Genomic DNA, 24,549 nt, shown 5'->3' with positions numbered 1-24,549 from the left:
GCTAAATATAAAATGACATGAGTGAACACAATAGACATTATCATGTTGTCCGCGTCATCGTCACGTTTTGTTCTTATCTTCTTCTCTTTTTTTTATACAAATTTTGGCGAGCGAGCGCAGCGAGCGAGCCGAAAATTTTGTATTTTAGCTTACAAATCATGAAACTCTTGTCATTTTTTGCTTATTAAATCTTACAATTCTAATCAAAATAGAGTGACGGCCTTATAGATAACGATTTATACCAACAAACTGAGGACTTGAAAAAATACTCTAAATTAGTAGAGCGAGTGAGCCGAAATTTGTATATTTCCGCGTCATCATTACGTTTTGTTATTATCTTGTTTGATTCGGGGTTTTTTGCGCCCCCCCCCCCCCCGTATGTTAGAAACCGTTGGCGCCTTCTTTTGATCCAATGGCGATCGCTTCAGAACGAAAAAAATTGCAGCCGCTGCTCCGAATGAAACATTTTGCCTGCTATAAAATGACATGTGTGAACACAATAGACACTGTCATTTAGTCATCATCACGTTTTGTTCTTACCTTCTTTTTTATATAAATTATGGCGAGCGAGCGCAGTGAGCGAGCCGAAAACTTCTTTATTTCAGCTCCAAGAACATGGAATTTTTGTGTGAACACAATAAACATTGTCATTTTGTCCGCGTCATCATGTTTTGTTTTTATCTTGTTTGATTTGGTTTTCTGCCCCCCCCCCCCCCCCCCACACCATTCTCCCTCCCCCTTCCGGGCGAGTTGGTTTTTTTTTTTTTTTTTCCTTCTTCTTCTTCTTCTTTTCTTTTTTTCTTCTTCTTCTTCTTCTTTTTTTTCTTTTTTTTTCTCTTCTTCTTCGTTTTTTGCGCCCCCAAGGAGTGGCGCCCGGGGCACGTGCCCCCCTTGCCCCCCCCCCCCCTAGATACGCCACTGATTTCGCACATGTAAACCCTCTCTCGTTCCTTGATGGCAGTCTGATTGGATGTACCATTGTCTTTTATCATTATACTTACTGGTATATTATTGTAATACTCTTCTTTATAATCTCACAATCTCATTGAATTTGCATCGTCTTGTGCGGCATCGCTTTGTCAAGAACTCTGTAGTGTCGAAAAGATGATGATGATGGTATGATGATGATGATGATGATGATGATGATGATAACGGCAACGACAATAATCATAGCAATTATGATCGCACCAAATAAGAAAGTCGGGAAAATATTATGGTGTCGGGTAGAGAAATGGTGATGCTGCACAGGAATATGATACGAATGATAATCTAAATTAGTAATGACGATAATAATAGTGGATAAAGTGTAATACAATAAGATGACAAACTTCTCATTAGAGACAATGAGATTTAAGGATGTTTTCTTTTCTTGTAAATTCTCAACACATGCACATCGACGTCCCTCCCCCCCCCCCCCCCCACACACACACACAGGTGCCCCTGGTCGTGGCTATCGTCTTCCTTGTCTTCACGATATTCATCCTTGCGATGACCTGTTACTCCTCACCACTCTACTCCTTCCTGGGGGTCATCGCCACCTTGGCCGGAGTTCCGGTCTACTTCGTGTGTGTCTGGTGGAAAAACAAGCCCGAGTGGCTTTCCGATTTCATTTGTAAGCCTTTTAAATCAAATCAGTGATGTTTGAACCTATATGTTTTAAAGGCAGATTTTCATTTTGTTATATCAATGCCGATTTTCATTTCGTAAACGATTGTTAAAGGGATAGTACAGTATTGGTGGAGATGAGAATTGGGCTTTTAACTTTTTGCGAGATACCAAGAAAACATTTATGAAATAGTACAGAGCACACCATTTCAAGAGGAACTCAAAGTTTATTTGATGAAAATTGGGTTTGGAATGACTGAAACATCCAAAAACAAAGTAAAACAAAGTGATCGTCCCACACTTTATTAGAATCGCTCTGTTTTGGATATCTCAGCCATTTCAAAACCAATTTTCATCAAATGAATATTGAAATCCTCATGAATTACATGCTCTTTCAAATTTCATTAAAGGTTTCTCATTATCTCACCAAAAATTTTAGAAACCTGAAATTAGGTCTCAACCAAAACTGTACCATCCCTTTAAAGGGAACGTATAGTTTGGTTGAGACCTAACTTCAGGTTTCTAACATTTTTGGGTGAGATAATGAGAAACCTCTTATAAATTGTGAAAGGGCGTGTAACTCCAAGAGGAATTCAATATATTTTATATGATAAAAATTGGTTTTGAAATGGCTAAGATAATCAAAACAAAGCGATTGTAATAAAAGGTGGGACCCACCTTTTATTAGGATCGCTTTGTGTTATTTTTCGTCATATAAACTTTGAATTCCTCTTAAATTGGTATGCTCTGTACTATTTAATCAGTGATTTCTTGGTATCTCACAAAAAAGCTGAAAGCCCAATCCTCATCTCCACCAATATTATACCATCCCTTTTACTTTATCATCCAGTGGTGGATCGGGGGGGGGGGCACCAGGATTCTTTTTTTTTTTTTTTTTTGCTTGTCAGCCGATCAACCAAAAATTTTGGCGCCCCCCCCCCCTTTTTACGGAATTCCTGGATCCTCCCCTGCTGCAGTAACTGTACTATGGGACTGCATTGAAAATGATCGATTTGAATGAATTAAATGATGTATGAAGCCACCTAATCAATCCTGAGAATTCTGTAAAGTTAGTTCAAGGGTGACTTTGATAGCATATACAACATAATGGCGTGGATTCTGTCGAAATTATAGATAATGATATGTTCAGATATTTTTGTTTTCATTTGTTTGTCTTGCTCCATGCGTTTGATCAAGGATTCATGTAGCTCGGAAAGGAAACAAACAAAATAAGAAATTACGAGGCAAGAAACGACAAAAGTCACATGATCCAATGAGAAAATATTACTGGTACTATGACGACAATAAATGCCAATATTAGGCCTCGTGTGTTTTCTTGGTGGAAAAAAAAATCCAATTTGGAGATCAACTTCATAGACATTTCCATTCTTGTCTCGTTTTGAAATATCTAATGCTTACGAAATTATAATATCACTTCGACTTCACATTTCATTGCACGATTTTGATTTTTGTTTTGTTTTGTTTTTTTACTCTTGCTTCTACAGTGAGGACCAACCTGTTCTTCCAGAAGTTCTTCTTTGCCATTCGTCAAGAGCAAAAGACCTACTGACCAAACTCCACTGTTTTATACCACATTGTTGGTAGATATTTTTAAAGAAAGCCATAAAGATATTTTCTGGAAAAAAAAATCAATGCCTTGCTTGGAGTTTGCTCAGTTGTATATACTTCTTTGTGTACTGTATTGTGTTTGTCTGTTGTGATAGATTAATGGCAATGTAAATCCTATTCAAAGAAGAACTATTAAAGCACAGGGTGTTTGTTTAACTTTGTGAACAAAAAATATACATACGCTGGTTAGTCAAATAATAGCTTTGTCGGATCTTGCTGAGAAATAATAATTGAGGTCTAAGTATGTATAGATTTTCCCGTTCAATTTTGCACCTAGTGCATTTAAAAGCATTAATAAAATCATTCGGTCTCGCAATCACAGGGCAACCAAAAATGCAAAACGTTCATTAAAAATCGCCATTATGTATAGGGCATGCATTTTGTTTTTTCATATAGGCAAAATGGGCATTTCATATTCGCTACACAGTAATCAAAGGTGCAAAAGCATCATTCATACTCGCAGTCAATTGCATTCAAGTTTAACACTGGAGAACTCGTGACTAAAGTACAGCATTGAATTTTGCCAAAACATACACCCATGTTTATAACTATTGCACTCAATTTAGCATTTAGGTTGGAAGTAATGCCCCCCTCCCCCCCCCCCCCGAAAAAAGTAAAGTCACTAAGTTGGGGATTATTTTCTAGAAACGTGAAAAAGCTAGAGAAATAATCATAAATAACGCAAACTGCCATGTGCTACAATCTAGTGCAAAAGTTTGATAATCAAATCTATGGAGAAATTGTATGTTGTAACTAAGCTCATAGGGGGCTGTATGTGCGAATTGGTTGCCCTATGTGCGAATTCATATGCCGAGTGAGGACTGGTTGCCCTAAAACGAATTTGGATGCCGATTGCTGATTTAAGCTGCATTACGATGAATTGGAGTGACAATTGGCGATTTTGACAGCCCTATATCCGTGGAATTGAATGACCTATTTATATGTATTTTATTTCATGCACCATCTGATTGTGCAAAACTGAATGACCAATCTATAATTTTGCATTGACTAAGAGTGCGAAATTGGACCGGAAAAACCAATGAAACTATAACAACTCATCGTGAAAAATATTCTTCATGTAAAGTTAATATGCTTCAAGTACATGAAAATTGCGAGCCCCACAATATGAATAAATCAATGTCAGTACAAGTTTTTACTAATGTTTTGGGCTTGCCTTGAGGGGATGTGATCTCAAATTATCTTGGTTATGTCACAGTGTATGGTTATTCAAAGTGTTAATTTCTGTTTTCTTTTCGGCAAATGCCTGATCCCGATGATCATCGAAAGTAAAATTATTATCTACACTGACCAAAATCAAACTACAATATTGTATAATGCTTAGATTGAATGCTTGTGAACAAAGGTGACGGTAAATCAATTGAATATCAGCATGTTATTTACACTATCTATAACTGTAGACAATGGTTTTTAATCCATGGTGATGGGTATAAAAGGAAATTCGCCTTATTAACTATAAACATTTAAAATTTCTTCCATTTCTTTCTGTTTGCCCTAGCCAATCAAATTGATATGTTTTCATTTTTTTTCTGGAACAAATTTTGTGCACTGTTTTGTTCGAGACAACCGTTATTTTGAAGTTGTATACAAGAAATAATTTCGTCTTATTCTTTAAAAAATTAGTCGAAATGCTTGTGTTCGAACAATGAGAAGAAAATGTTTCTTTGTAACAGAAATAACATTAATTTTGTGGCTTTCATGGACAAAATATCGAACATATATACTCCGAAAGTTTACTCACCATTGCTCACTGGGTAGTGTATAACATACACGTACTGAGTATATTAGGTACGAATAAAAGTATATGTGTACCATTTGTTACTTACGTTCATTTCATAATCATTATACTGTTATGGTATGGTGCTTTTTCAACTCTGTACTGTTTTTTTTTTCCTTGGGATCATATCGTGAATTGACTATGGGCTGAACAACATGTCAAACGCGTGACGATGAATTAATGAGCAATATTGCAAAATTATTCATTAAAACGATATGGCATGAAACAATATTACGCATTCTAGTAACTTGCATACTCTTCGATATTTAATTCTACAACCTGACTGAAATATTTGATATACACTCAAATAAGACAGCGTTCTACAAATTACATGAAACAACTTAGCTCAACATCCGTAATTGTGTGTTGGGTCTATGTGTGTATTGATTTGGCAGAACTGAGTTCCACGTTAACTTTGTATGCGTGTCTGTACTATTGATCAGAACTGGAAATATGATCATTATGATATCATCTATTATTTTCTTTTTCATTTTCCAGTGTTTTCGCGTACATGTATTTTTCTTCACGATATACTCGGGCATAATCTAAGGAGAGGAAGCTCAAGCATGCTGCTAGAAACTGTACATTATAATGGTTTGAATATTCTGAAAAAATGTAGGATAAGTCTGTTAGGCCAAGAGCGGCTAAAAAGAGAGGAGATGAAAACATATCTAATTAAGAGAGTAAGAATATAGCATTCTTGATCATGTTGATGGAGAGAGTCTTAAACCAGAAAATACGCTCTTGACTTTATAGCGTGCTTTGGACAACATTATTCTTTACCTGAATGCCCGGCCTGAATGGGATTGATGCGTCCCCCATCCCGATTTGGAATAAGTCAAATAATCATGGTGTATGATATACAATATTGATTTATCAAGGCAAATTTGATTGCCTGGTTTTATTTACAAATTCTTCATTCCTTTATATCCCTGGAAACAATGCAGAGTTATACATTGTATAACATATATTTTGTATATTTAACTCTGCTAAGAACTGGAGAAAAGCTCAAGATAACTAACACCACGTACAGGGCCTATATCGATACTCTAAACTGTTGATTTTATGTAATCCAATCTTAAATAATGTATATATGTATATATTCATATATATATTATATATATATATACGTATATAATTATACTGAGTATATTATAAAGTGACAGCAATGAGCTAAACCAGAACATGGCGGTGCGGTACAAGGACAGTTAATTATATCTTTACATTTTGTTTGAAAAGATTTTATTTTCTGCATTTCATATTTTCTTTCAGAATAACAAAAATAACAAAGGCAGGTTCAATTACACAAATACAATTCTGAAAATTATTGACATATTACATAGTAAGTCATATTTTGTATGTAAAGACAAATGAAACGTTAAATAACATACAAAATGTTTATATGGCCAATAATGACTTAATTCACAGTACAATATATACATATGATGCAGAGGGCCGCCGTTATAAGCCGTGCTTGAACAGACGGACAGCCAGAGTTAAATTACCATTTTTTATTGTAGTACTTGAACACTAATACAGATGGGCCATGTTAAAGTGCGTGTAAATCCAGTTTTATACAATTACTTGGTAAACAGGAGTGGTGCCTGTGAGTGCGTGTGCAGGTGATGAAGCGCGAAAGTGTTGATGGTCAGCACTTCTAAGAAAATGATTGGATATGTTATAATATGGGCAAAGGGTCAAGCAGCAAAGTAAAAGAAAAGGAAAAGGGGGTGGACCAAATATTGCCTTGTTGTTGAGTATAAGAGGTACATGTTTAATGATTACTGTACCGTATGATATTGTGCCAAGAAATATTTCTTTGTATTTGCCTTAAAGGAATAAAGAGATGTGCACTGTTTTATGTGGAGAGGGAGTGAATTCCAAATATCAGGCCCGTTATGCCGAATTGATTTTTGAGCTAATAGGAGTTTAGGGTTATTCAAATGGAAATCATTACGATGGCGCGTGGGGTAAGCATGGACATCCCTGTTAAGGGAAAATGCGTTGTGGAAGAGTGGGAGTAGATTTTGCGTGTATTTGAACATAAATATTGCTGTTTGAAATTTGTGTATATCGTCAACTTTAAGAACTTTTAGTCTAAGGAATAATGGATCAGTATGTTCTAGATAATGTGAGTTGGTACATATTCTTATTGCCTTTTTCTGTAAAAGAAAAATAACATTTACTTTGGTTTTATTACAGTTTCCCCAGACAACATTACAATAATTAATGTACGGTAAGATTAATGCATTGTATAACATAATGAGTACTTTTTCCGTTACAAAATATTTTAATCTCCGAAGTATTCCAATGGCTTTGGATATTAATGTGGTTATATTGTCAATGTGGTTATTCCAATTTAAGTTGGAGTCAAGGGTTACCCCTAAGAACTTGGTTGATTTTTTTTCCAATAATGGGCATACCATCAATAATAATGTTATTAGGCATTATCGGTTGCAAATGTGAAGTATTGAAGTTTATAAAACACGTTTTATCTATATTTAGTGATAATTTATTGCATTTAAACCATGTAGAAATTTTTGCAAGCTCAGAATTAAGTATATCAACTAGTGTGTTTAAACAGTTGTGAGAGTAGAAGACACTGGTATCGTCCCGCGAATAATACATAGGTAAGAAGGGTTGAGGAATTTATGATATCGTTGATATATATAAGAAAAAGTAGAGGTCCTAAAATGGATCCCTGTGGTACACCGCAAGTAATATATGACTTAAGCGAGGTACTTGAATGAAATGCTACGTATTGCTGACGTTGGGATAAATAATCTCGGAACCAGGAAAGAACTATTCCTCTTATGCCATAATTATGTAGCTTTTTTAATAAAATTCCATGGTCTATTGTATCAAAGGCCTTGCTCAGGTCCATAAAAACTCCTATCACGTGCTGTTTGTTCGCAATAGAATCGATAATTTTGTCACAAGTTTGAATGATTGCAAAATCTGTAGAAAAACCTTTGCGAAAGCCAAATTGGTTAGGATTTAAAATGTGGTTATCAACCAGAAACTTATACAAACGTTCATGTGCAATCTTTTCAAGGATTTTGGAAATGACGGGCAATAATGAAATTGGACGATAATTCTTTATTTGGGACGCATCATCTTTTTTTGTGAATAGGGATTACTTTCGCAATCTTTAAAGAATTTGGGAAGATCCCAGTAGATAATGATAAGTTACAAATATGTACTATGGGGGTTACTAAAAAATGTATTATTTGTTTTAGTAAATGCATACTTAATCCATCGTGGCCACAAGATCTACTCGACTTAAAAGATCGAACAATATTCAGTATTTCATTTTCATTCGTGGGAGTAAAGAATAAAGAATTATTATTACTTTCTGGAAGGTAATCTGTAAAATTTCCAGCGTTTGGAAGTATTGTTGAGGCGAGATTGGGGCCTATGTTGGTAAAGAAGTTATTAAAACAATTTGCAATGATTTCAGGGTCGTTAATATCTTGGTCATTTTCGGAAATAACGGTCGGGAGTTCTTTCTTTTTATTCTTAATAAGGTCATTGATAGTTCGCCACAGTTTGGTTTTACTGTCCTTATTTGATTCTAGTATGTCTGAATAATATCTATATCTATATATCTATATATATATTATATATATATATATATATATATATATATATATATATATATATATATACATACATATATATATATATATATATATATATATATATATATATATATATACATATATATATATATATATATATATATATATATATATATATACATATATATATATATATATATATATATATATATATATATATATATAATAGGTTTTTTCTTTTGTCAGTAGAAGAGCCAGTCAGGGGTATATTGAGAGGCAACAAGCAAGGAATATTAGTATAGACCTACGATTATATGAAGTACCGATAATGCATGCCTTTGGCTGCCATGGTTAGAATATTATTTTTTTTTCTTTATTTTTTCTTTGAAAAATGGTACAGCTTTTATCAGTCTTTCCAACCATGTGAACTAATCAGAAGATAGTACTGACTGTAGTGTTTACTACTCGGAGATATACTCTTTTCCCCTACCCATATTGATCCTCTGAGCTTATTATATACTTATGGCGTCTCCCGGTTTTTAAGAACCGGCATAATAATGTTAATTACTGTATCGAGGGGGTGCTTTGGTGAGCAATATGCCCTTATTGCTGTGATTGACCTACACACGTACACACACGAAAGAAAAAAAAAATCACTTCAGTCGTTTTTCTTTCGTACCCGCATGCCATTGCAGTGTAATGATTGCTTTGTGACAGTTAAAATCACACAGATCTCAGTTCAGAGAGTTTGAGATGATATGTACAATTGTATGTAACCACCAGTCCTGGATTCGGTTTTTTTCTCCGTCTTCTTCTTCTTCTTCTTCTTCTTTCTTTCGACCCTATGCAGTAAACACCAGGTGAATGTCACGAAACAAATGCATTGCTGGCTGTAATACCACCATGCCTAAGAGTACAATTGCATTCTATGACTCTGTATCTTGTACATTCCTAGTATGAAGCTCCGTGAAATTCTACACGAACGCAAGCACTTTTTCTTTTTCTTTTTTCTATTGTTTAATTTTAACGCATTGGTATTGATCGACTGGCCCATGATTACTGTTTACAGCAAGTCGGCATGCAGGTATCCACCTGGGTTTCGCTATTTTTTTTTTTTTTTTTTTAACCACCCTATGCGGCAAACGCCAGGTGAATGTCACGAGCAATTGCATTTCTGGCTGCAGTACCACTATCCAAAGCAAAATACTTGAACGCTATTGACTGTACATTCATGCTCACACGTTCTGGAACATCATACATAAATACAATCCTTTTTTTCTATGGCATAATTTGACCACACTGTAATCGATCGCCTGAGTATGAAGTTCAAGATATAATGTTTTATTTGGAAGTAAAGTTTTTCCTGATTATATTTTGACATAAAATTTGAAGCTGTGAAATTTGGATTGATAACACGGATGCATGCTTTCTGTTACATATCATATTGTATGCATGTAGACATACAAAATGCATGCATGTAGATCTTCAGTAAGCACCTGTCTGTAATTCGTTTCCTGAGTCGATCCATTTCTTAGACATTAATTAGTGCAGCTGCAATTATTATGAACAACTCTTTATTTACCACTGATGTACATACGGAAACAAATGATAAAACCACACGAGTTGTTCCCATATTTCATCTGCATCGCAATAACAGTTTCGAATATCAGAATTTTGTTTTCATTATTCGGTGTACATGTATTCCCCTGTCATACCGGCCAGCTTGAGGGGATATGCACTACATTTGTACCACGTGTTTTTCTCTTATATGCCCGACGATCAGCTTATGCATCGATTGAACATCACCATTCGTAAATTGGACATCTTTTTTTTCCGTGCAAGTCTTTAAGGTTTTAAATGCCGTCTTGTTTTCATCTATGACCTGTACTACATCGCCCAATGTTATCCTCTTTTACACCTTGTGGTATAAAGGACAGTTACTTTTCTTTTGTTATGTTTTCCTTGATAATTCATGTTTTGGTATTTTGGTATTATACCGAAATAATCTGATTGACTGATTGACGGGGTAGTCTTCTTTCCTGGCGCACTGTCACTGCGACAATTTCCCTCGGCACTGTCTTTTTAAAGTACATCGTATAAACATTAGGCTTATTTGTTTCATACCTGTGAGCTTGTTAGGGCTATAACCGATTTTTTATTTTCATTTTTTATTACTCCAAATGCTTGTGATTGAACTATACTTCCTCCAAGATGGCATTCCGCAGTTACAGCTACAGTACCTTTATTTACCGGTGTCTGTGTGTAGAGATAGTTGCTTTTTTAAAATGTCTATCCACATTCCAATATTGCAGATAATATACATCACTCAGTTAATTTCTGTGATCCAGATAGTTTGAGGCGAAATGCAGGTAACCAACTGGGTTCTTTATCTTCTCCACTCTCTTTAATTAACTGCCTAATGAGAGTCATGAATAATTGAAAAGTATTGTTTCACTCCCATCGTTCAAGCTAAAGCCAATTCGTATGTCATGATATTGTACATGTATATTGCTACTCTTCATCATAAGGCATGACATTGAATACGTATATAACCTGCAGGATGACTGTAAAATGTGTCACCTACAGTATTCAAGCAATTCAAGTCAAATTTAGTATGTATTATGATTTAGAAGTGTAGTTTTGCAAGACACCAATGTGTTAGTATAACGAAAATGTGTTGCCATGGTAACCACTCATCTTTGTATTTAAATAGACCATTTAAGGTATAAAATGAAGGTTAAATTCGGTGTATTTGGTATTAACGTCATTGCCCTCATGACATCACCTACTCTAAAGCAACACTCGGAACGGGGATATAAATCGTCTTCACTGATAATTTTAATTATCCGTGTGTTTTTTCTTTTTTTCTCCATACCCACGTTTCACTACTGCTCCGCAGTTATTATATAACACCTAGTTAATTCCATGGTCTGTATGTCACAGACTTGAGTATTGTATCACAGTGCTTACATTACATTCCAGTGTATTCCACTGCATTTGTACCCTCCAGACATTCATCAATTTTAGCGAGTGGCGGCAGTTCCTTCTATGTCGAGTGTGTATATAGTTTATATTCATAGCTTCTACTCCTACCATTATGTAACATGTATTCCTTGTTTCGTTTATTTTTTTCGTGTGTTTGTCTAGTATTGTTTTGTGAGTTCAAAATGTTGATGCGCCGCTCTCTTGCATTCCGTATATCACTTACATTTCTGCCCCTGCTTCTTCTGCACTTCTCTCTGGGTCTTTGCCTCGTACACTTGAATGTACCTCTGTTCTTACCACCAGCGAATATTGTAATTTCATTTATTTATGATGGATAGTACGTCACAGGTTGTGAATTTTCCTTTTCACTCTCTAAACAATGAAGATTTTTTTGATATGTTTAATCATGGCTCGGTATCTCATGCAATGAATGAATCCGACAGTAAATGTTTCCAAGCAAATTATGATTTTAATTCTCATATTAAAAGTGTAGCTTTTGGTGAAGATAATAATGAACAATATCTTAGTTCTGAATATTTTACAATTAATCAAGTCAAAGCCCTAACTGAATTATCTCAAAGTTTTTCATTGATGCAACTCAATATAAGGAGTTTGAATCGTAATTTCGATAATTTTTGCTGTTTTATGAATGACATTCATAAATCATCTTTCTCTGTAATTGGACTGAGCGAAACATGGATCAGTCCGACTTCTATCCCTACGTTCTCTCTTCCCGGTTATGATTTCATAGAAAACAGTCGTCAGCACAAGAAAGGCGGAGGAGTTGCCCTATACGTAAAGAAAGACCTTGATTACATTATTCACAGTGGATTGAACTGCATGAGTGAAGCTGTAGAATCACTCTTTATTGAAGTTAACGTGCCTTGTTCTAGGAATATACTTGTATTAGTCATTTATCGACCCCCTAATTCTGAGATGCAAGGTTTTTTTAGTTATTTGCAATCATTACTGCAAAGTCCAATTTTCAACAATAAAGATTGTTATATTATGGGAGATTTTAATATAGATTTATCTAAGTTTCAGACATTAAACTCAGCTCAGAATTTATTAGATATTATGATGTCCTCATCCTTTTTACCCCTTATAACAAAACCAACTCGAGTAACTGATTACTCAGCAACTCTAATTGACAACATATTTTGCAATATTAACCCCTTACCCTTTTCTGGCATTGTTTTATCAGATTTGTCCGACCATTACCCCATATTTACCCATATTCCTTATAATCGCAAACGCAATCTGAATTCCTCTGCAATGTATTTTCGAAAAATTACCCCCGATAATGTAGCTAGGTTGCAAAATGGCCTTAATGAAGTAGATTGGTCTGAGGTATATGATGCTGAGGATCCAAATAATGCTTATGATTTATTCATGAGAAAATTGAATTCACTCTTAGACGAGTATGTTCCTTTAGTTAAGAAAAATAATAGCAATTATAAAAGATCCCCGAGACTTCCGTGGATATCGAAGTCTTTGCTGCGGTCAATTAACCGAAAAAATAATTTGTATTATGCTGATAAAATTAAAAACACTGAGGAATCTCGTCATAAATATATTTCATATAAGAATGTTCTCACTCAAATTTTGCGTTGTGCAAAGCGAAAATATTTCAGTGACCAGATATATTATTTTAAACATGATATCCAAAATACTTGGAAAGTCATTGATTCTGCCATTAATAGAAACAAACCAACATCCCGTATCACTACAATCAAACATAATGATGTTACTATTGTTGACCCAAGGTCTATAGCTGATGTTTTTAATCAATATTTTTCACAAATAGGAAATAGTTTTGCTAGAAAGATTCCCAAGTCCCAAAAGTTATTTGTCGATTTTTTACATACGCCCAATTCCAGCTCCTGTTTTTTTGCTCCCACTCACCGGAATGAACTAATTGATATAGTTCAGAATTTAAAGAGTAAAAAAAGTGTTGGTCATGATAATATTGATAATGTTCTTTTAAAACACATTATAAACTGCATTGTGGATCCTTTGGTTCATGTGTTTAATTTGTCTTTAAGTAATGGTGTTGTCCCCGAGGAAATGAAAGTATCTAAGGTTATTCCAATTTTTAAGAAAGGGGATAGGGAAGACATCAGTAATTATAGACCAATATCTTTGTTATCCATTATCTCTAAATTATTAGAAAAAGTTGTACATTTTAGACTCTTGGATTTTCTCAATAAGCATAAGATTATTTCAAATAATCAATTTGGTTTCCGGCAACAACACAACACATCCCATGTAGTTCTTACTTTCCTAGACAAAGTCTCCAAAGCCATTGATAATTATCATCATACTGTAGGTGTGTTCCTGGACTTCTCCAAGGCCTTCGATACCATTGACCACAAAATACTCCTTTACAAATTATCTCATTATGGTATTCGTGGCATGGCCTTGGAGTGGTTCAGGAGTTACCTTACCAATCGCAAACAATTTGTTTATATTAATGGTCACAAATCTGCTATGCATGATATCACTTGTGGTGTACCGCAAGGAAGTTTACTTGGTCCACTTTTATTTGTGGTTTACATCAATGATATCATAAATTCATCAAGTATTCTTTCCGTTTTATTATTTGCTGATGATACAAATGTGTTCCTTTCTAGCTCTGATCCAGTGTATTTGATCGATACTATGAACATCGAGATAAAAAAGTTATTTCATTGGACTAGAGCTAACAAATTGTCAATTAATCTTCAAAAAACTAAATGTATGCTTTTCAGTAATTCTTTAGAAAAGTTATCTCAGAATATTTATTTGGACAATATAGCCATAGAAGAAGTTTCTTCAATTAAATTTTTAGGTTTGACTCTTGATAATAAGCTCACCTGGAATTTGCATATCGATTCAATTTGCCGCACAATTTCTAGAAATGTGGGTGTTATCAATAAAGTTAAATTCTATTTTCCGAAAAATGTTTTGTTAATGTTATATTCATCTTTGATCTTACCCTATCTGAACTATGGCATTCTCGCCTGGGGCAACACTTACTCCTCATATTTAGAAAGAATATTATTATTGCAGAAAAAAGCTCTTCGTATCATTTGTAGAGAATCGTGGAGATGTCATACTAATGACTTGTTTCATCAAAATAATATTTCAAAAATTAAGGATTTATATTGTTTGAATTTAGGTCAGTTTATGTACAAACTAATAAATCACTCCCTTCCTTTGGTGTTTGACTCTATGTTTATCCAAAATAAAACTGTACATTCATACCCCACTAGACAAACCAATGAATTCCATTTACCACTGTTTAGGACAATTTTTGCAAAGTCTATATTCTCCTTCGCTGGACCTAAACTCTGGAATTCCCTTGACAGCAGTATAAAAGAATCTCTAAGTTTCAACACTTTTACTTTAAAATTAAAGAAAATGCTTGTTAATTCTTATATTACTGGGGATTTGCATTCTGAAAGCTCCTAACTGATTTCTCTTGCTGCTAACGCCTTTATTTTGTTTACTTTTATTTGATAACCATTATGTTATATCATTCATATTATGAAGACAACTTCCTGTGTCCTGCATCGACCCCCAATACTCTCCTCCTTCGCCCTTCCCTCTGTCTTCCTGTCCCTTTCTATCTCCTTTTTATCCTTTCCACGTGTATGTAAGAGAGCTGCTTTGTTACTGTGTTATATGTGTGTGCGTTTGAGTGCGTACTCGTCTTTGTGTTCTGGTTCCCGTGGATTATGTTAAAATGTCTCGTGTATTACTATTATAAAGCGACTCCGAGGTGACTGCATTCTACAAGCTTGGCTTTTTAGCAGTCCCCTCCATTTCCGACCTTTTCTTTGTTATGATTCAGTCACATTTTGTCCTTGTACTTCTTCTACCAAAATATGTTTTTTGTTTCATGTAAACAAAAGACGTGTATTTAAATTTCATTTGGATGTGTAAAAGTTACTTTGTACTGACTTTGTGTATATGCAATGTCATATTATATGGTTTGGCCGGAAATGAAATAAAAAATGAAATGAAATGAAATATTATAAGTAATTAGCGCGTGAGGAAAGTACGATATGAGAAGAACCTAATATTGTTTGTATCAAGACTTTGCATTTGTTGTAACACTGGCAGACCAATTCTGAATCAATATCTTCCATGACCTCATCATTAACATTGCAGTCAGCAAAAAGTCCAGTGCCCTCTCAATCACGTTATCGTTCATTCATCATAACAATCTCCAACCCATTGTTATTATACTATTATACACAAATCTATTTACATACTTATACAGCACTATACCACCCTCATTATTATTTTCTACTACTACCTCTTAACGTATAATAATAGGCCCTACTGCTACACTATGATTATGACTGAATACTCCTATACGATACTACAACTATATACTACTGTATTCTACTATACTACTACTACTACTATGATATAACTACTACCACTACTACTACTAATATGCTACTACTACTACTACTATACTACTACTACTACTACACTACAACAACAACAACAACAACTACTACTACTACTACTACTACTACTACTACTACTACTACTACTACTACTACTACTACTACTACTACAGCTACTTACTAGAAGCAAAATTAGTATTACCGTTCTGATAGCATCGCCATCAGAGGAACCAGTGCTTTTTTCGGTATTTATACTATTTATAGCGCTGTTACTATAATAACTGTAAAATAAGCTTGAAATGTTGTGATTGACATTATCAACTTCTCGATAGATCAATATTATCCTCAAGAACACAGAATCATTCTAATACAAACATTAATAAAAAGAGAGAAGTTTTCTGAGCTGGGAGAGAAGAGGAGTATAGAGTGTGACAGAAGAATAGAAAGAGAAGAAAGAGGGGAGAGATGTTTAAAAGACTGAGGGAGAAGGAGAGATAAGTAATATTGCAAAGCTCGACATCACGCCAATGATCGAGTCTCTTCATTACCTCTCTCTGATTTGCACCTTATGATTGATGATGACAACCCGACTTTGTTGATTTTGAGTGTAGAATATACTACAATCATGTACTCCGGTATATTCGCATTTTCGCCGGTTCGGGCAAGGCTGTTTGTATGGTTGCGAAAATTGCGGAATTGCGCGGTGATGCAGGCACGCCTGCCTTCGAGGAGCGTTAGCGGAGTGTTCACTTTGTCTCTTCCCACCTTCCTGGTCGAAGTTTACGTGCACCATCAGTCTGTGGATGTTGATGCTGTAACAAGGTTCGTATCTATATCTAGAATGTACAATTCAATTAAAGTAAAACAGAGCGTCTGGAGGAAAAATAAATAATTCCGGGTGTGCATTTTCTTATCTGTATTGTAATAGGCTAAACTGTCTTTCTTGTTTCCGTATACTATCGCGGGGAAATATTATGTAGGCATAATCATATAGGCCCTATATAATACAGACATTGATAGGCCCCTAATGTGGTCTCCATTCTCCAAGTTTAACAGCGCCATAATAGGCCACGATAATATTGATTTAGAATATTTAAACTCATATACTAGTATAGAGGGAGTAAGTGTATAGGTCAACACTTCCTAAATTCATATTTTATTTTGATTATCTCTCTTGCACAGCGTAGATCTTAATATATGAGTGAGTAAAATTAATCCAGCAAGCCTCTTCAGGCATTTTTGTCGTGGAATTTAGACTGCATGGTGCTGCTAGGTCAAGCAAAACCTTAGACATATTTACCGTTCTGTCACAGAAGTAGAATTGAGGTATCTTCATAATTATGGATGCGTAATTTCGCGAAAATATTTCGCAAGAACTTTTCATCATGCTACATAAACTGTTTGTGTACAACCACGTTATTTGCATAGCTCCGAACCGTGCAGTCATGAATATAATTACCCATGATGCTGCCAAATGGCCTTTCCGGAAGTCGTAGTATGGCGGATTACACTGCTACACGTATCGTCAATCCACGAAGAAATCTCACAGGGATATCAGTCAGTCACGCTAAATATCACGAGCTAGAGAGGTATGTGCCCCACTTAAAACATTTTAAATGTGAAAGACATACTTTAATGAAGATTTTGATAGTATGAGTGTGTAATATTTCGGTTTTCGTGCAAGGTGTGACGTGAATTCACGTGGAACGAGATTTTTGCGGTTGATGTTTATGTGCACCCATATTGTCGGTGGACCTACGCCGAAGGTACGGGGAAGACGAAGACATGTTCCCGTTGATGCAAACCCTTGTGTCGCTGCGCTGCACATGCACTCCCTATAAGGCTATACGCCCGTTCGCTTGGCGTTTGCATACTATGTGTAAATTTACCTATGAATTACTGTGAAGGTTATCATAGGCATGATCTGTGGGACCTGTATAGAAGCCTTAGATTCACGTCTGCTTATACTTGATCATTTTTCTTTCTGCGGACGGTGTTCTTTTCTAACATGTCCATGCCGTCCATGCACTGGCACTGAAAATACCGTACCGCGTTGATACCACTGGCACTTCCCAGTAATGCCTAATGGCATGCAATGGCAATGCAATGCTACATAAATTTGCAGCTATCACTTATCAGGATCTAGCTAGGCCTACTAACAATTAGTTGACTAGACACTATAAGTATCGAGCAGCTTTGACTTTGACAATGATGGATGTAACGTCATCTTGTATTATGGTACGTAAGGCATGTACTCATTACTGTTTGAAACATAACACTGATGTTGCTCAAAGTGAGAGGGGATTCTAGGGTTAAAAAAAAATGTTCATACAGTGTGTATTTGTTGATTACTTTATTCTATTCATGCAGGGACATTTTGTAATACAATACATGATAATTACGAACAGGAAGATTTTTTTTTTTACATTGATCTTAGAATTCTTTCGTTGCAAAGTCCGATTTCTTGGTATCTGGAAAGTATTTGCAAGCCGTGATATATCAGTGTAAAGGAAAAGATTACTTCAAGCAAGGAATAAACCAATAATGCTCTTTTGACCAAAAAAGCATTTATTTTTCTTCTTCACAGAGAAATATTAAAAGTGCTACACTTTTCATTTAAATCGATTGATGATGGAGACATTTTTTTTTTATCTATGGCCCTAACAATGCCTTGAAGGAGAAGGAGTAAAATAAAGAAAAGAAGAAGAAATACATCATAATAGATTTCATATATGCATATTTATGAGTTGATACATAAGTGTATTTTCCCCATGACCTGAAATATACTTTGATTTTTTTTAAAGCACAAAAATATCCATGTTTTGTGTAGTACTGCAAGGTATTATGGGTGGAGCACTCTAGATATAGAAACTTTCCTGTTCATTAAATAAAACAAACAAACAAACAAACAAAAAACCTTAGTCATGTCAATATACATGTATTTATACTTGGAACTGCTTAATCTATTAATGGCTCTGTGTAATCATAAATGTTGAATTAGAATTCAATCTCAAGACAAATGTCAAGAAATACCCTCTTGTGCATTTACTTTATTTTTGCCCAACTGTGCTATGGCATGGGGGGGGGGGGGGGGTTTGCCCCCTAAGGGCCCAACCCATTTGTGTCTTTAGATTTTGTTTTAATTTGTTGCTAAGTAGTTGCCTGGGATTGTTACTGGTATATTGCAGCAGTATGATAACCTGTTAAATAAATTAGTTCTCTGTAAACCCCATGGCAAAGTATGTGTAACGTCAGTTACGTAACGTCAGTTACGTAACGTCAGTTACTGACATGTTTACCTTTAAGTTTTCATAGAACACACAGAAAATGGACTAATGTTTCATTTCATTTGTGTATTTATGACTGATGAACCAAGGTATGACTCCATATCAAACAAATCATTCTGAATGGTCAGAATTATGAAAAATCACAAAGCTATTCCCAATCATGATTTTGCATGTGTAAACCCTATGGCAAATGTAAGCGTAACGTCAGTTACGTAACGTCAGTTACCGTCATGCCTTCACTGAAACTGGCATGGTGCTAAAAGGAGACAACTAAAGTGCACATTATTTTGCACACCTGTTCCTAAGAACCTAAGTGTATTGCCATATTAAACACATAAAGGTTAAAAGTCAGGGACATGAGATATTTCCATTTAAATCCACACCATAATTTCCCATGTCCTTTTTCCGTAACGTCAGTTACCGACACATTTTCACTTGCTATGTGATAAGAAATGCAGTTTGAGGGAAAAACTTTCCACCTATTTCTTCATTCTCATGAACTTATTCATCAATGTTAATTGCAAGCCCCTGGTGCTTTCATTCACAAAACTACAAGGTAAACAATTTCATGAAAATCCTTACGCGTAACGTCAGTTACCGTGGAATTGCCCATTTAGAGCAGAAACAGTTTAGAATGTGTCCCATGGTGGTGGTGGTCATACTACTCATTATGTATTGGCAACTTTCTTTTGAGTGTACTGTGGTGTACCTAATCAAAAATGAAAGGATTATGTGGAAGTTAGACTTTTATAATATTCAGAAATAGGTCACTGATCACTTTGGAAGAAAAGCTAGAATGTGTCTCTTTATCAGCATCAAAGAGAGACTTTCTCTCTCATATGGGTGATGGAACAGCAACAGAATTTGTCACCATTGTCCTTGATGATCATATGGACCTTTGTCACCATGCTAATCAAGTGGACCTAATTCTTAACAACCCAAACGATGTGCATTCACTACTTTTGTCTTTCTTATAGATGAAGACCAATGCTATGCTTTTCACTTCATTTTGTATCATATGACACTTACTTTCTATGCCTAAGTTCAGGAAGAGTATTGGTAGTCTTCATACTACATTGTATTTCCAGAAAGTTTTTGTAACCTCATTGTTTGTCTGATTTTGGGTAAATTGCCAATAATCTTTGAATTTGTTGTACCTGGAACTTCTCCATGCCATGTAAAATCTTCCTTGTAGTGCACAGTTCAGCTTTGTTGTTGTTGTCATTGTTTATACCAAAGAGGCTATTGAAATAATCCAATCTGTCCAGTCATACTGCAGGTTGGGAGAAAAAAAACAGGATCAATATTCTATTCTTCTACTATAAAAGTGCAAAGCATAATGTTATTGCTGGCTAATTAACTTCGTAATAATCATCAGGAAGGTGTACTTGGATTTGGGACTAGGGAACAATAGATGTATGTTGTAACTTGGTTCGCATGAAAACCAAGCCCCTTTGCTGAGATGTGATGGCCCCATTTTATTTTAAATATAACAGACGGAATATACACTGTATGTATGCCTCTGACAAACAAAAACAAGCAAAAAATAAGGGGAAGCAAAAGTGCCTGTTAGCATAAGGTCAAAGAAACAAAGCAGACAATGTAATAATCCACAATGTTAACAAAGGTTGACAAAAATGATACTATGTTCAAAAATTGCAGTTTGATTAGTGATTAGCTACAATTGTACAGTTTAGCTGGCTTGCCCATGTGACTTTAAACATCACTTGCATGGTTGCATACAACATGTGTGTTTGTGTGTGTGTGTTTATGTTTATGGATGTACACAGCAAGTGAGGAGAAATGAGGCTTTACAAATGAGTGGTGTGTTTTTTTAGGGGGTGGTATGGGAAGGGGGAGTTAAAATTACCAATTTAGTAAAGAATGCCAAACAGCTTTATGATTCACTAACGTCACAGTAACATGTACCTCGGTGAATGGTAGCACATTTTTACTACCAGTTACTTAATTTGCCCAGTTTTATATCAATGTACAGTGTGATCACTGCACTGTATTAAATTGTACAATGTATGCATGCAGTATTGCTATGTTTTATGAGGTCAAAATTCCTGTCAGTGGCACACAACTGTTTTACATTGCATCAGGCTAAGGTTGGTACATTGTAGTTGGGTGTGATCCAGAGAATGATTTAAGATTTGTGGATAGACTTAAAATCTATCAATTTGCATTTCATTTTACTTCTCACTCCAGTGTTGGTTCCGACGAGGATTCGTTGGAGGATCTTCCGATGGTGATGGGTGAAGATGGTTTCGACAATGAACAGGAGTCCCTTACTCGACGAGGAACTCGAAGACAGGATCCCATTACACGCTGCCTGTGCAATATCAGCAATTCTTGTGCAAGGTGAAATACAGTAATACTGAACAAAAATTTATATTCACAGTGTCCAAACATCTACATTACCAAAGTGGTCGAACCTGGGAAAACTGTTACTAAAAAAAGGGGAAAAAAAGATTGGGGGTTTCTTTGATTTATAATTGAAAAGTGTACCTGTCAACCTTATTGGCAAGATAAGAGTTGTGTAGTTTTGAATTTTTCAAGAGATAAATCAAAAGTGTATTTTGGTTAATTTTTAACTGAAAATGAGAGGAAAATTAGCCTCTGACTTCAATACCCATAATTTGTAGAATATGTGTAACAAATTGAAATCAACAAAGGTTCACGAAAATATAATCTATGACGATTGATATGGTGTCTCACTTGCAGTGATTTGATGATTTTGAAATTTTGATGTTGAGGTTTACTATTTTGCAGAATTGCCCACATATGCATGTAAGCATTAATTCAAACTTACATGTATACTTACAAATTTGTGTAGCTGGTATCATACATACACACCGACATTCATTCATAAGTGGCTTCATTCTTGCAATGTAGCGGGAATGCCATACCAACAAGTAGTATTACTTGTTTTTTAATTACCGTTATGCAAGTCAGCTTATTTTGAGTAGCCCTACGTACGTAAATTAAAATCAAAACTTTCATGAAAATTTGATGTATTGCCAGCACTGGTAAAATTTGGTATAATTTGGGAAAAGCTGTAGACCTCGTGAAGAGTTCAGATTCAACAGTTTAAAATAGGGCAAGAGCAATATGAATTCATTTTGAGTTTAAATCAAAGACATATTCAGAAGATATGACAACAGAGAGTTGTGTAGATTGAAAACTGTTCTGAGTATTCAGACAGTGGGTTGAATCTGATAGGAAAATCTTTAAAATGATGAGATTGTTATGATGTGCAAATCTGTATTGATCATTTGTATACAGCTGGTTACAAATCAGAGAACTTTTTAGCTTTTTGTGAGCTGCTTATTTGCAATGGACAGAAAGACAGATCTCCCAACCCTCCCGAATTGAAGTAACATAATATCTCTCTTCCTTGTATGGTTTTTCTTTGATCGTTTGTTTTTTGTTCATTTGTTGGTTGTTGTTTTTTCTTGGGGGTATACTTTATATCATTTTAAATATCATGACTGATCTGATCCATTAAATATCTCATAACCTCAGTTGTATGATCCTGTCAAAGAAATTTAATATTTCCTCCAGTACAGTATACTGTAGCACTTCTTTTTGATGACTTTATACCATCAGAAATAGTTTCATATCATAAAGCACACCATTTCACAAAAAGTTCTGCAATACATATAAAGAAAAAAAAAAAGTTCTGCAATATGTTAATATCCTGAAGAGTGTAGGAACCGGAGTGAGAGGAAGTTGTTTCAAGCAGGATGTGGTGTTCTCGTTATCCCGTACCACAGCATACAATTTGTCTGATAAATGCAGCAAGTTATTGCCTCAGCCAAGGAAGGAGGAGGTTAAAGGGATCGTATAGTTTTGGTTGAAACCTAACCTTGGGTTTCTAACATTCTGGGTGAGATTATGAGAAACCTCTTATGAAATATGAAAGAGCATGTAATTCCAAAAGGAATTCAATGTTTATTTGATGAAAATTGGTTTTGAAACGGCTGAGATACCCAAAACAGGGCAATTCTAATAAAACGTGGGACCCACCTTTTATTACGATCGCTTTGTTTTACTTTATTCATTGATGTCTCAGCCATTCTTAAACAGATTTTCATCAAATGAACTTTGAATTCCTCTTAAAAGTACGCTCTGTACTATTTTACAAACGGTTTATCTCGCAAAAAGTTCAAAGCCCAATTCTCACCTCTACCAATACTGTACCATCCCTTTAAAGTGATCATCAGCTTTGGTTTGCTTATTTGCAGAGTAACTCAAAAAGTTGTGGGCGGATTTGAATGGAAATGGCAGGAAAAGTCGATAATGACACAAAGAACAGATGATCAAGTTTTGGTAGTGATCCGGGAATTTCAATGGACTTTTGAAGGATATTTGGTATTTTGGCGTATAAGGTCAATGAACTTGGGAGTTCTACACGTACAAAATGTGTAGCTGTGTGTACTGGAGGTTTATGCGCGCTCTAAAGCACATGCTCCACTGATGATGTAAACAAAAGGCTTTTATATTGGGAAATTGCCTGCGTGTTTTGTGGAAATGAGTACCTGGCTAAACTGACGGAGGTCTTTGCTCTCAGAGTGCTGTTCTAGTCATTTTAATTTAATGCATTGCTTGATTTACGTACATACAAAATGTACATACAGCATGTACGTGCAGTTACGTATGATGTGTGACATGACAGAAATGTCATACTTTCTTTTACAAACTGTGTGTTTTTGTTTTGTCTTGGGTTTATTTGTTGTTTTAGGAGAAGTGCTAAGCAAACAGATGTTAACCTACATTGATAGTGATGAATGCTGGCGTAAAATACCTCATATTTAAACTACACATTCCTAAGAGCAATGAACTTACGGAGGTTGGGAGGGGGCAGCACAGACAGTATCATAAAGGAATCTTGAAACTGCAAGTATTTGCTGGTACGCTTGGATCTTACGCAAGCCATGCAGCAAGGCATATAAAAGGTACTTAGTACTAGGTATCATGAAAGTGGGTGAAATATCATGATAGGATATGTTAGTACAATCCCCTAGTTTAGTGTGGCCTTGCTTGAAGGCATCAAATGGGATCGGTCTATAATTAACCCGCTGAGGATGAGTCCGGAGTATACTTGGGCAAGTGTCTATGGGAAATTCGTGTTGTAGCAAAATCAAACCAACTCAACAGTATATTTTCTTCCCATGTTTCTTTGCATTGTAGATGTATATGCACTGTTATCTATTACAAAAGACACTGTGAAGTACAGTGATGTACGGTGTGTAATGGCT

At 35.3% G+C, this 24,549-nt stretch overlaps 2 protein-coding genes across 2 annotated transcripts in view; both read left to right on the top strand.

Moving 5' to 3' along the window:
• Positions 1–3,175, top strand: part of LOC140232883 (cystine/glutamate transporter-like) — a 13,865-nt gene extending 10,690 nt beyond the window's left edge. Inside the window, exons 10-11 of the mRNA XM_072312996.1 lie at positions 1,435–1,612; positions 3,111–3,175. Of these exons, the coding sequence (XP_072169097.1) occupies positions 1,435–1,612; positions 3,111–3,175 (243 nt within the window). The remainder of the gene's footprint in view (positions 1–1,434; positions 1,613–3,110) is intronic.
• Positions 3,176–17,495: 14,320 nt separating this feature from the next.
• Positions 17,496–24,549, top strand: part of LOC140232491 (probable phospholipid-transporting ATPase IIB) — a 59,121-nt gene continuing 52,067 nt past the window's right edge. The window contains exons 1-2 of the mRNA XM_072312585.1: positions 17,496–17,587; positions 21,497–21,649. Coding sequence (XP_072168686.1) covers positions 17,496–17,587; positions 21,497–21,649 — 245 coding nt within the window. The remainder of the gene's footprint in view (positions 17,588–21,496; positions 21,650–24,549) is intronic.

This window comes from Diadema setosum, chromosome 9 (assembly GCF_964275005.1).
Source record: "Diadema setosum chromosome 9, eeDiaSeto1, whole genome shotgun sequence".
In the NCBI taxonomy this organism is placed as follows: Eukaryota; Metazoa; Echinodermata; class Echinoidea; order Diadematoida; family Diadematidae; genus Diadema; species Diadema setosum.
Note: the sequence above shows the minus strand (reverse complement) of the source record. Positions and strands in the feature narration are given on the sequence as shown.